This window comes from Tripterygium wilfordii, chromosome 7, assembly GCF_013401445.1.
Source record: "Tripterygium wilfordii isolate XIE 37 chromosome 7, ASM1340144v1, whole genome shotgun sequence".
In the NCBI taxonomy this organism is placed as follows: Eukaryota; Viridiplantae; Streptophyta; class Magnoliopsida; order Celastrales; family Celastraceae; genus Tripterygium; species Tripterygium wilfordii.
Genome location: NC_052238.1, coordinates 1,439,229 through 1,450,668, shown reverse-complemented (window position 1 = coordinate 1,450,668; position 11,440 = coordinate 1,439,229). Strand labels below are relative to the sequence as shown.

At 37.5% G+C, this 11,440-nt stretch overlaps 2 protein-coding genes and 1 non-coding gene across 4 annotated transcripts; 1 reads left to right on the top strand and 2 right to left on the bottom strand.

The window, feature by feature from the left end:
- The first annotated feature begins 1,249 nt into the window (after window positions 1-1,249).
- LOC120001581 (proteasome subunit beta type-4-like) lies at window positions 1,250-5,142 on the top strand. Its single transcript, XM_038849960.1, has 6 exons — window positions 1,250-1,409; window positions 1,522-1,598; window positions 3,300-3,429; window positions 3,640-3,799; window positions 3,941-4,126; window positions 4,794-5,142. Exons 1-6 carry the CDS (start codon window positions 1,366-1,368, stop codon window positions 4,905-4,907), a joined length of 711 nt encoding a protein of 236 aa, XP_038705888.1. The 5' UTR covers window positions 1,250-1,365; the 3' UTR covers window positions 4,908-5,142.
- Window positions 5,143-6,527: 1,385 nt separating this feature from the next.
- On the bottom strand, window positions 6,528-11,347 carry LOC120002120 (elongation factor 1-alpha). Of its 2 annotated transcripts, none has more exons than XM_038850720.1 (3): window positions 11,195-11,347; window positions 7,827-8,296; window positions 6,528-7,745 (listed from the first exon to the last, which is right to left on the bottom strand). In XM_038850720.1, the coding sequence occupies exons 2-3, from the start codon at window positions 8,286-8,288 to the stop codon at window positions 6,864-6,866; spliced, it is 1,344 nt and encodes a 447-aa protein (XP_038706648.1). In that variant the 5' UTR covers window positions 8,289-8,296; window positions 11,195-11,347; the 3' UTR covers window positions 6,528-6,863. The 2 variants fall into 2 exon arrangements, with proteins under 2 accessions (XP_038706648.1, XP_038706649.1); XM_038850721.1 differs by having other exon boundaries at window positions 7,827-8,290; window positions 11,195-11,342.
- TRNAR-UCU lies at window positions 10,164-10,236 on the bottom strand. Its single transcript has one exon. It is a non-coding gene; the product is annotated as a tRNA-Arg (tRNA).
- Window positions 11,348-11,440: the final 93 nt, after the last annotated feature.

Genomic DNA, 11,440 nt, shown 5'->3' with positions numbered 1-11,440 from the left:
AGCATTTTTCATGTAGCATATGATTTTTGTTTTGAACAAAAAATATATCGTTAGATTCGTTAGACAATAAACTACACATCTATAATTTTTTTCAAAATAAAATAAATTTTTTTTTATCTCAAACTGCCATTACAGCGGGGTCTGCTGTAATTTTATTACAGCAGAGCCCCGGCACCCGATGCACGCCCGTACGTTTCTTTACGCGGGTAATTCTGGAATGTAATTACACTTTTTTCCTTAAATAGTTTAAACGGCTGCCACGTAGGCGTATATTATTACTCCATATCAAACACAAATCTCTTTCATGATTGAGCCGTTCGATCTTCAAAAAAAGGTCAAAAATTATTAATAATGTAAAATCAAAATGGACCTGCGCAGGAAGCCAGTTGGCCAGGACTACGTCATGACAAATGGCCCCACAGGGTTTTAAATTTTTTTTTCCCGTCCAAGGGGGCCGTCAATATATGGGCCTTAGTCCACTGTCCACCACCACGGCCCGGATAATGTAAAATGGACATTTCATAAGGCTTTGTCTTGGGCCCCGTCGGCTGATGTTACATTACCTCTTCAAAAAAAAAAAATTCAAAAAAGGGCATTAATGTGATTCTAAATAAATAATCATAAGAATTAATAATAACCAAGCAATTAGGGCAACTAGTTGGAGGAACAGGAGATGGAGGTGCCAAAAAAATTTTGGCCCAAACTATTTAAAATATTGTCCACACTTAGGGTCGGTCCTTGGGTATCATTCTAACATTCTTGATAGAAGACAAAAGTCCAAAAATGATGACATTTTTATACATTATGGATATATTGAACTAAAGGGATCAAATCCTACATCTATTCCCAAAATTTTTCCTTACAATAATGAAAAACAAATTCATTTTTTAAACTTTATATCAAATACTATAACGAACAATTACTCTTTATTACCACACTAAAACAAACACTGGAAGAGTAACTATTGATACACCCTTCATATTCATTCCCTAAAAATGTTAAATTTAATAAACATTTATTGACCCTTTTTTATATCAAATTAATCTAAAAAAAACCCTGATTAATTGCCGCCATATTTAAGACGATCGTGGGCGTAAAATTGTGCACGAGTCGGCCCAATTAATACAATTTCATGTCAGGCCTATTGAATCGTATCTTTCATTCTTTAACAGTTGAAAGGCCGTACTTCCAGCGATCGTTTGTAGATACCATGGACGGATATAAGGCCCGACCCAGTAACTAACCTGAGTGATAGCAATCGCATTGTGGGATTTCTTGTGCCCAAAGAAGGGAAGGCTGCGTAACTGGGGATTCTTCACTGACCCGCATTACTATTCTTTTTCCTCGGCCAGATCACGTTCGTCAATGGAGTCTCTACTTGCCTCTAACTCGGCGTCCGAGAGAACCCAGTAAGCCCTCCCCTAACTCACGCTCTTTATATGTGCTTGAAATCTGAAAATCACGCGTTTGTTCTTCATCTGCTGCGACTAATTTTCAATTTGTTTCCTTTTTTTTTGGTAGGTCTCCATATGTCACAGGCACTTCCGTAGTTTCCATCAAATACAAGGATGGGATCTTGATGGCGGCTGACATGGGAGGTATGATTCTGTTTTTTTTCCTTTTTTATTGTGCGTCTTTGGCTTCGCGACTGTATTTGCCTCTGTTGACTTGAGAACGATGGAAAATGAAAGAAAACACTAATGTATGGGGCTCTTTCGTTGTATTTACAGATTAATAACTGGCACTCAAATGGCCTATTCGTGTAAAATATGTTTTGATTGGGTTAAGTACTTAGAAGCCCACTAAAAATAACTGGCACTCAAACGAACTTAAGAATGGTTATATTTGGCTCTTAAACTTGATTATTTCCTTTCGTGGTGTGAATTTGTGGTATACTGGTATGAGCGGCTTCTTATAAGTAAGGTTACTGTTTATGTTCCTGACTGATTGGTACTCAAGGGATTTGCTGGATTTTAAGTTTGGCTTTAAAAATTAAAATTAGCAGCTAAGAGCGTAAGAGTAAATGTAATAAGTTTAACATAAACATGGATTTCTGGGCATTGCCCATATTTTTTTTATCATGTTGATTGAATGAAGTTTGTTTATGTTGATGTACAGTAGATCTTTTTCTAGAGTATTAGAAAAAAAGGGGTAAACGACTCCCACGCACAAGGCTTCTGTAGTGGGTGGGGTCAAAGATAAACAGGATGTATGCAGAACTACATCATGTGGGGAGGCTTTTACTAGTAATTGAACCTGTCACCTCTAGGTGCACCCTTGCAACTTTATCACCGTGCAACATGTTCATCTGTTTTTTTCTACAGTATTTAGTGGCTGAAAGATGGGTTTAAAGAATTCAAGCTGTTGTTCCGTATGGAGCTTTGAGATTAGGCTTGCTTGAAAAGCTTATTGTCTCACTTCATCTAGAAATAAAAAGAAATAAATCTTTCTGATCATCCAGTTGTAGTTTTGATAGGTCACCATGAACACTATACTAGTTATTGTGGGTGCATATATTTGCTGTCTTTCATTTGACTTCTTACCTCTTCATATTAGCTGCCAACATTGTAGCGTGATCAATAAGTTGTGATGGAATCCTTTTGCATTCCAGTTGGTTGTTGCCAACAAAATGTCCAGAATGCTTTGTATTTAAGGAAGGGAAGCTATTCTAAGCCCTCTGTTTCATTTATTTTCTCTTGTTTTCAAAGAACCTATTACCTATGTTTTTAGAGTCGCTGTCAGGAATTTGTTCATTCAAGCTTGTTTTGTGGGGTTCAAACAGCTGTGAAAGGAGTTGTTTAACCTTTTTAGTTACCAGGTATTGTCCAAACTGTGTACTCACGCCTTTAGTGCTTTGTTTATCGGGTTTCACAACATCCTGATCTTACTTCTCCGTGGTTCTCATTTCTTTTGTGGGGACTGAAGAACGAATTGGTTGTCGGTAGGGTTTATCACAATATGTAGAAATCTGAATAGAATGGCTCAAAAGAGCTCAAGTTGGTATCTATTGTTACACACAATTTACCTTGATGACCTAGTAGTCTTCTTGTTTCCTTCTTTGAATGCTTTCATTTCGTTTCTTTCTTTTTAATGGTATCAGTTACACATATGTGTTTATTGAAGGTATCTTATCCCCACTGCTTTAGCATTTTTCATTAACCATTTTTGATTATTTAAATGTGGATCTCACAGAAAATCCACTTTTCTTATTTATGATGCTCTATGTTTCTTAGAGATATAAGTGACAACACTGACAGTTTATCCAATACTGTGTCTGTGACTTGTCTGTTTATTCACAGGTTCTTATGGGTCCACTCTGCGCTACAAGAGTGTGGAGCGGATGAAGCCTATTGGGAAACACTCTCTGCTAGGTGCAAGTGGAGAAATAAGTGATTTCCAGGAGATTTTGCGGTACCTTGACGAGCTCATGTAAGTGTCGGACCTGTCGGGGTAGAGAAAATGCAGTAACAGGCTTATTAGAATTCTCTATTTTGTGCTTTTTTTTTCCCTTTCGTTGAGGGTGTGAAAAAGGAAAAATGAGAAGGGTAGAGGGTGTTTCTTTTTCTTAGAAGAGGGGTGATGGCTATTATTCCCTCTTGAGGCTTCTATGGTTAGATCTTAAGTTTCTGATTTTTGCAGCCTGTATGATAATATGTGGGATGATGGGAACTCTTTGGGGCCAAAAGAGGTGCACAACTACTTGACTCGGGTGATGTATAACAGGCGTAACAAATTTAATCCATTGTGGAATTCGCTGGTGCTTGGTGGAGTGAAAAATGGGCAGAAGTATCTTGGCATGGTAAGCCTCAATTATAGTACCTGGTGCTCATTGAGAAGCTAATTCTTATCTTCGACACTTTTGAGGACTTCCTAACAAGAACAGTAGGCAACCTTCAGTTTAAGGATTTGACACTTGAGTTCTTTTTTGTGAATTCCACAGGTTTCCATGATAGGTGTGCATTTTGAGGACAATCATGTGGCGACTGGGTTTGGAAATCATCTTGCACGGCCGATCCTTCGTGATGAGTGGCGTGAGGACTTGAGTTTTGAAGATGGGGTGAAGTTATTGGAGAAATGCATGCGTGTGCTACTGTATCGTGATAGATCTGCTGTCAACAAGCTTCAGGTTTGATGTGTTATGCTTTTTGACTGCAGGTTCTGCTGTATTTGGAATATGATGGGATTCAATCTAATTGGTTGATTGAAATTTCTTCAATGCCTGACAGTTAATTAGTCCGAATTATTGCGGATTTTGGGGTTTGATTAATTAAGTTGCGCCTTTGCATTTGAATCACCATGGGTTTTTCTGAGTCTCCATTCGCCTTTTGGGTCCATTTAATCAATTAGATTATGCCAATATACTCTCTGGCTTGGAAAAATTGGGTTAATAACTGATTTCCTATGAAATTTAGAATATTCTTAAAATTTTCGTTGAAGCACTATTTTTTTTTTATTACATTGCATTGATTGTTGAGACGCTCCTTAGTGTTGTTTAACTACTAAAAAAAGGGGCTTAATTATATCTATAATCTATTGTTTGAAAACCAAACTTGACAGAGCAGAAGGTTTTTTTTCCAAGTTGTTTGCATGACTCGTGTGGTTCTCGAAGAGTCTTTGTCTGTGGATGATTTGTAAACCTGAGTTTCTGCTTAAATTTTGTTTTATATTATTTACATACGAATTAATGTAAACTCCAAACCATTTTGACAGAGGCTTTGATGATGATGATATCCATATAGCGGTTGGTCTTCTTTTTTTGGTTATCTAATTTGTTTAGCATTCACAAATTGCAGATAGCAAAAATCACAGAGGAGGGGGTTACAATTTCACCGCCCTACTCATTGAAGACATTCTGGGGATATAAAGCATTTGAGAATCCAACAGTGGGTGCTGAGGGGTCATGGTAATTTGCTGTTGATGCAGCTTGTTTAGATTCTTGCATTACCAGAATCTGAATGGTAGACTGGGGTAAAAAAAGACATGAGGATTTGATGCTTGTTTATGTTTATTTAAACGCGTACTGTAAGGCTTGTTAGTGATCGACCACACAATATATCTAATGTTGCTAGCCAGGGGGTGCTGGTGTTTGGGTTTGATGAAATCTTAATCGTAGATCTGTTGCTGTCACAGCGGTTCTCTTCATTTGGGCGAGTGATGACACTCTGCCAGAAATGGGCATTCTGCTTGCTTGTTTTTGCCCAATTTTGGGCATTTCTCTTGAAACCTGTGGCCTAGGTAATCTAAGCAAAGATGTTGATGGTGCCATTGAGTGACCTGAATTTGTTGGCTGCGTAAATTTCCCTAGGTATAGGTATAGCTAATGCTTTCCAGGTGCAAAAGAATAGGGCTTTGTTTGGTAGAACGAAAAATTGGATTTTCAATGCCAGTGGAAATGTTGTGAAAAATATGTTGAGTTTAAAACTGTGAAATATGTTGTGAGGTGTTTGGTGAACTAAAAATTGACGCTAGCGGAAAACTGTTGAAATAAAGTATTATAATATTAATTTATTTTTATATTAAAATTAATATAATAAATATAATTCTTATAAAATTTATTTTAAGTATTAATTTAATTAATCAAATATAATTTATATTTAAAATTAATTTTAAGTATTTTTTTAATTAATCAAATTAATTAAACTTACATTTATTGTATTTTTTAATTCATCATTATGTATTAAAATTAAAAGTCTTAAAGTATAAATATTTTATTTGTATTTTTAAATTTTAATTATTTTATTTCAATATTAAATTTATTGTTATAATAATTATAAATGCATAATTATAATTAATTTATATTTTTTATTAAAATATAATTATATTTAAATCATTAAATAATAATATCTTATATAAAAGTGTGGGACCCACACTTTAAAAAATAAAAAAAACAAGAAGCTGCAGCGGAATTTCCACTGCAAAAGAAGAGAGTTTCTTTTGCGCTAATGGATCCGCTGGTTCTGTTGTTTCGCATAGCGGAAGTGGAACGGATTCGCTTCCACTTTCGCTCTGCCAAAGAGGCAGTAGGTATATATAAAGAGAATAGGAAGAAAATTTGCCTGGTTAAGGTAGGAATGGCCAGCATTCCTTGGAAGAGTCGTGTACATGCAAGGTTTCCTATGCCGGAGAAATGATGCCATCGCTCAGACACGAGCAATGGTGCCATCTCTCCTGCGTAGTGAAACTTTTCATGCTTCTCAATTCTCATTGTTGACGGGAGTACAAATAGTGTTATATGAGCCAGCTACGCCTATATAAATGGAAGTTAGGCACCCCTACATGTGGACAACTACTTGATGCTTATCATAGTTCTCTCTTTTTAATTATTGTTTGTTCATTTATGTGGTTGGGATTTCAGACATGTTTCTGCAGCCATTTTGTGAGGTCACATATGGTACGTCAGCCGGTGCGATATGTTATCCATACATTCCTGGACGAAAACTAGCTGCAAATTGTTTGAATAGTATGTGCGTGTAGTGTAACATCTTCAGTAGTTGCATGATCTTTCTTGCTGCGTACGGCGATCAATATAAAGTAATTTAAGTGGTAAACATTGATAATAGGACAAAACGACAAAACTTCTGAGCCATTTGGGAGAAAAACCAACGCAACTCAGAGTCAGGGATGGTAATCTAAACAGTAAATTGACACTACAAAATCTCTAAAAACAAGACTCCATGCCATAAGCTGTGCCACCGCCTGTCAAGTACCCAGTTCTCAGACTGGCAACCCAACAATGACGGCACAAAACCATAACATGTAAAACGAAACAAACAACCCAATATGACAGTACTGACATGAAATGTGTCTGAAAGACACTTATTAAAGTAGACTTCAACCGAAGATCCACCGTGAACTCCCATGAGTCACTTCTTCTTAGCAGCAGACTTGGTGACCTTGGCACCAGATGCATCCTTCTTGTCGACGTTCTTGATGACACCAACTGCCACAGTCTGGCGCATGTCCCTCACAGCGAAACGACCAAGAGGAGGGTACTCAGAGAAGGTCTCCACCACCATAGGCTTGGTTGGAATCATCTTCACCATTCCTGCATCACCATTCTTCAAAAATTTTGGTTCCTTCTCAAGCTCCTTACCAGATCGCCTGTCAATCTTAGTCAAGATCTCAGCAAACTTAACAGCAATGTGAGATGTGTGGCAATCAAGAACTGGAGCATAGCCATTTCCAATCTGCCCAGGGTGGTTCATGATGATGACCTGAGAGGTAAAGCTGGCAGCCCCCTTGGCAGGGTCATTTTTGGAGTCAGAAGCCACAAAACCACGCTTCAGATCCTTCACAGCAACGTTCTTGACATTGAAACCAACATTGTCACCTGGCAAGGCCTCCTGGAGAGCCTCGTGGTGCATCTCAACAGATTTAACTTCAGTTGTCAGTCCAGTAGGACCAAAGGTCACAACTGTACCAGGCTTCAGGACACCAGTCTCAACACGACCGACTGGAACAGTTCCAATACCACCAATCTTGTAAACATCCTGAAGAGGGAGACGAAGGGGCTTGTCTGAGGGCCTCTTGGGTTCATTGATCATGTCAAGAGCCTCAAGGAGGGTTGGGCCCTTGTACCAGTCAAGGTTGGTAGATCTCTCGATCATGTTATCACCCTCAAAACCAGAGATGGGAACAAATGGGATCTTGTCAGGGTTGTAACCAACCTTCTTCAAGTAGGAAGAAACTTCCTTCACAATTTCATCATACCTAGCCTTTGAGTATTTGGGGGTTGTGGCATCCATCTACATATAGACCAGCTAGAAAACAATTAGCCAAAAACAGAGAATTTACATAAAATGATTTATATAGATCAGAGAATTTACCTTGTTGCAGCAACAAATCATTTGCTTCACACCAAGGGTAAAAGCAAGCAATGCATGCTCACGGGTCTGGCCATCCTTGGAAATACCAGCTTCAAATCCACCAGTGGTGGAGTCAATAATGAGGACAGCACAGTCAGCCTGTGAGGTACCAGTAATCATATTCTTGATAAAGTCACGATGTCCAGGAGCATCAATGACAGTGCAGTAGTACTTTGTAGTCTCAAACTTCCAAAGAGCAATATCAATCGTAATACCACGTTCACGCTCTGCCTTGAGTTTGTCCAACACCCAGGCATACTTGAATGATCTTTTGTTCATCTCAGCAGCTTCCTTCTCAAACCTCTCGATGACACGCTTATCAATGCCACCGAGCTTATAAATCAAGTGTCCAGTGGTCGTCGACTTTCCAGAGTCGACATGGCCAATGACCACAATGTTGATGTGAGTCTTCTCCTTACCCATGGCTGAAACTAGAGTCAAAATCACAAGTTTAATAATACAAAGTATATACAACAAGTAATAGAAAGATGTGGATTTTTGCATAAGCTATATCTGAAAATCTCAAAAAAGAAGGTACAACCAAACCAAAAAACCACTTCAGAAAATCAAACACAAGAAAGAAAGAAAAGAAGGATCAGACAACATAGGGGAACAAAAAAAAAATTAAGTCAAAAACATTTGTTGTGAGAATTATTATGACGTAATAAGAAAGGCAAGCATAAAACAGTCAAAATCCAATGTATCAGAATCATAGTTACCAGGAACTCGGTACGCTCCGGTTCGTGGTACGGGTACGGGAACGGGGTACGCCACTTGTATGATTTGTGGTACGTTAGTGGGTAGGATTAATTGGTACGCTAATTGGGAACGTGGTACGGTTTAAAAAGTTATTCGGGTCACCACTAAAATATAAAATAGTGAATTGAATTATATATTAAATATAGGAATTCTAATGTCTTATGTGTAGTGAATTACAGAGATAATAATCCAATTAGATTATAAACCCAACCCAAGTCACCAAAGAGGTCTTAAAAAAATCATAAAGCCAATTGAAATCACTTAAGCCCAAATATCCATCCACTTACACTTTAAAGCCCAACAACACTTTAAAAAATCCAAATAATCAAAAAAGAACGAAAAATAAAATAAAATGAAAATGAGAAAATCCTCTATCTCACTCACGTTCTCTCTCGCTGTCTCACTCTCTCTTTTCTTGATCTCTCGCCTCTTTCTCGATCTATGTCTATCCCTTTCACTGAAATTCATCTCTCACTCACGTTCTCTCTCACTGTCTCACATTCTCTCTCTTCCTGATCTCCCGTTTCCATCTCCATCTCTATCTCTCCCTTTCACTGCAATTCCTCTATCTCACCATTCCAGAGGCAGCCGCAAACCAAGAAGATCCCAATGATGAAGCTGAACAAGATGGAGTCAAGGTTTACAACAAACCCAGCATTTTCACCTTCTTTGATCTGGCTGTGGTTTGAAAGAATTTTGGGACACCCATTTGAGCGTCCCGGGTCGCGTCCCCGAGCGTCCCAGGTCGCTACTGTACCCCGTTCCGGGACGTGCGTCCCAGTTCGGGGGACGAGGGGGGTAGCACCGTTCCTGGTAACTATGATCAGAATATCATATTACAATAAAAAAAAAGGTCATATTACAATATAAAAAAAGTCTAGTCCGGAATCTGATATCCAATAAATTGAAACCAGCCAAAAGAAGATTTTTAAACTCTCAGGATGAAAGAAAAGGTTAAATCAAATTGCAAATCACAATTCAACTCAGGAAAAGCAAGTGAACAAACATCGAGATAAAAGTCGGACAATACGATTAGATCTTAACAGATCAAAATATAAGCAGGATAAAGCAAGAACAGCTTCAAGATCCAGAACTAGAAAAAACAACTAGCAGTCCAAACAAGAAACTCACAACTGAAGGAAAGAGAACAACACAGTATTCAACAGAAAATTAATGAGATGACCATGAAAATAAAACTGATAAAAAAGACAAGTGAACTACATACACACAATTCAATTGACAGCTCATTTATCTTCTTGAAAGAACAAAAAATTCATAATGCACTTCATTCCAAGAAGTAACACTTCACGACCATATTTCAACTCCTCAAAAACTTCCCAAGCCTGCTAGATGTTTAAACATAAAAACGAAAAAAAATGCCAAACATGCTATGTCAACACCTTGTTAATAACATTCACTAACCAAGATATACGCTATCTGACTAGAAAAGCCCCTACATATAGCAATTATTAAAGAGAAACCACTGACATTTTCAATCCAGGAGCTCAACAAGAGAAAAAGACAACATGATCAAAGGAAAGCCAGCTATCGGAATCGAACCGATGGCTATCACATTAGAAATGCAATGCTCTGACCTCTGAGCTAAGCTGGCTTAAAGAGAAAAAGGGGAAAAATTGTCCATGTGTTGGACTTCACAAAAGACATTCCATAGAAGGGGAACCCTGTGAAAAAAGAGGTTGGATAGCAGCAATGATATTTGTTATGGATAATACTTGAGAGAATCAGCATTATACAAAAGATATATAATCTCAAAACCATCCACTTTAAAATCACAACTTAAATAATACAAAGTATATACATAAAATAATAGAGAAAACTGGATTTTTGCATAAGCTTATCTGAAAATCATAGTAATGAGGAAGAACCAAAACAAAAGAACCATATCAGAACATCAAACACTAAATATACAGCACAAGAAAGAAAGAAAGAAAACAAGGATCACACAACACGGGGGAACGAAAAAGAGCTGAAAAATCTGTCGTGAAAACTATATGACCTAATAACAAAGAGTACATAAAATAGTCAAAATCCAATGCATCAGATAATCAGAAATCATATTAAAGATCTAAGAGTCCAAGAAGTCTAGGACGGAATCAGATATCCAAAAAATCGAAAGCATCCAGAAGAAGATTTTAGAACTCTAAGGATGGCTACATCAAATTACAAATCACAATTCAACTCAGGAAAACTGAAAGTGAACATATAAGAATATAAAATTTAGATACTATTAGATCTTAACAGAACACAATATAAGCAGGATCAAACAAGAACATCGTCGAGAGCCAGAACAAGAATAAGCAACGAACACTCCAAACAACAAACTCACAACTGAAAGTAAAGAAACAACAGAGTATTCAGCAGAAAACGTAACAGTAACAGTAACAAGACAGACGACTATGCAAACAAAACTGATAAAAAACTATATATCTGACAAATCTTCAACTGAAATACATAAACACAATGCAATTACTAGATTACCATATCATATCAGTAAAATATAACCACGAAATTAACAAATAAATTAACAACATAAAGAGAGAGTAGCCGACCTTTCGCAAAGACCCAGCCGCAGATGCAGAGCACAAAATGAAACACCGACTGAGAGGCAAGGCGTTTATTTATAGGCGAGATGGATTTTGGCTGCTAGGGCTACAGGCGATATTTCACTATGAACGATATGACTAAAATACTCCTTAACTTCAGTGACTTCCATCAAAGACGGTGCTTTGGTGCAAATTTATCGTCAAAAAGTCGGCTATTTCGCTTTTCAATTTCAAGGATAGAATCTGATTGGT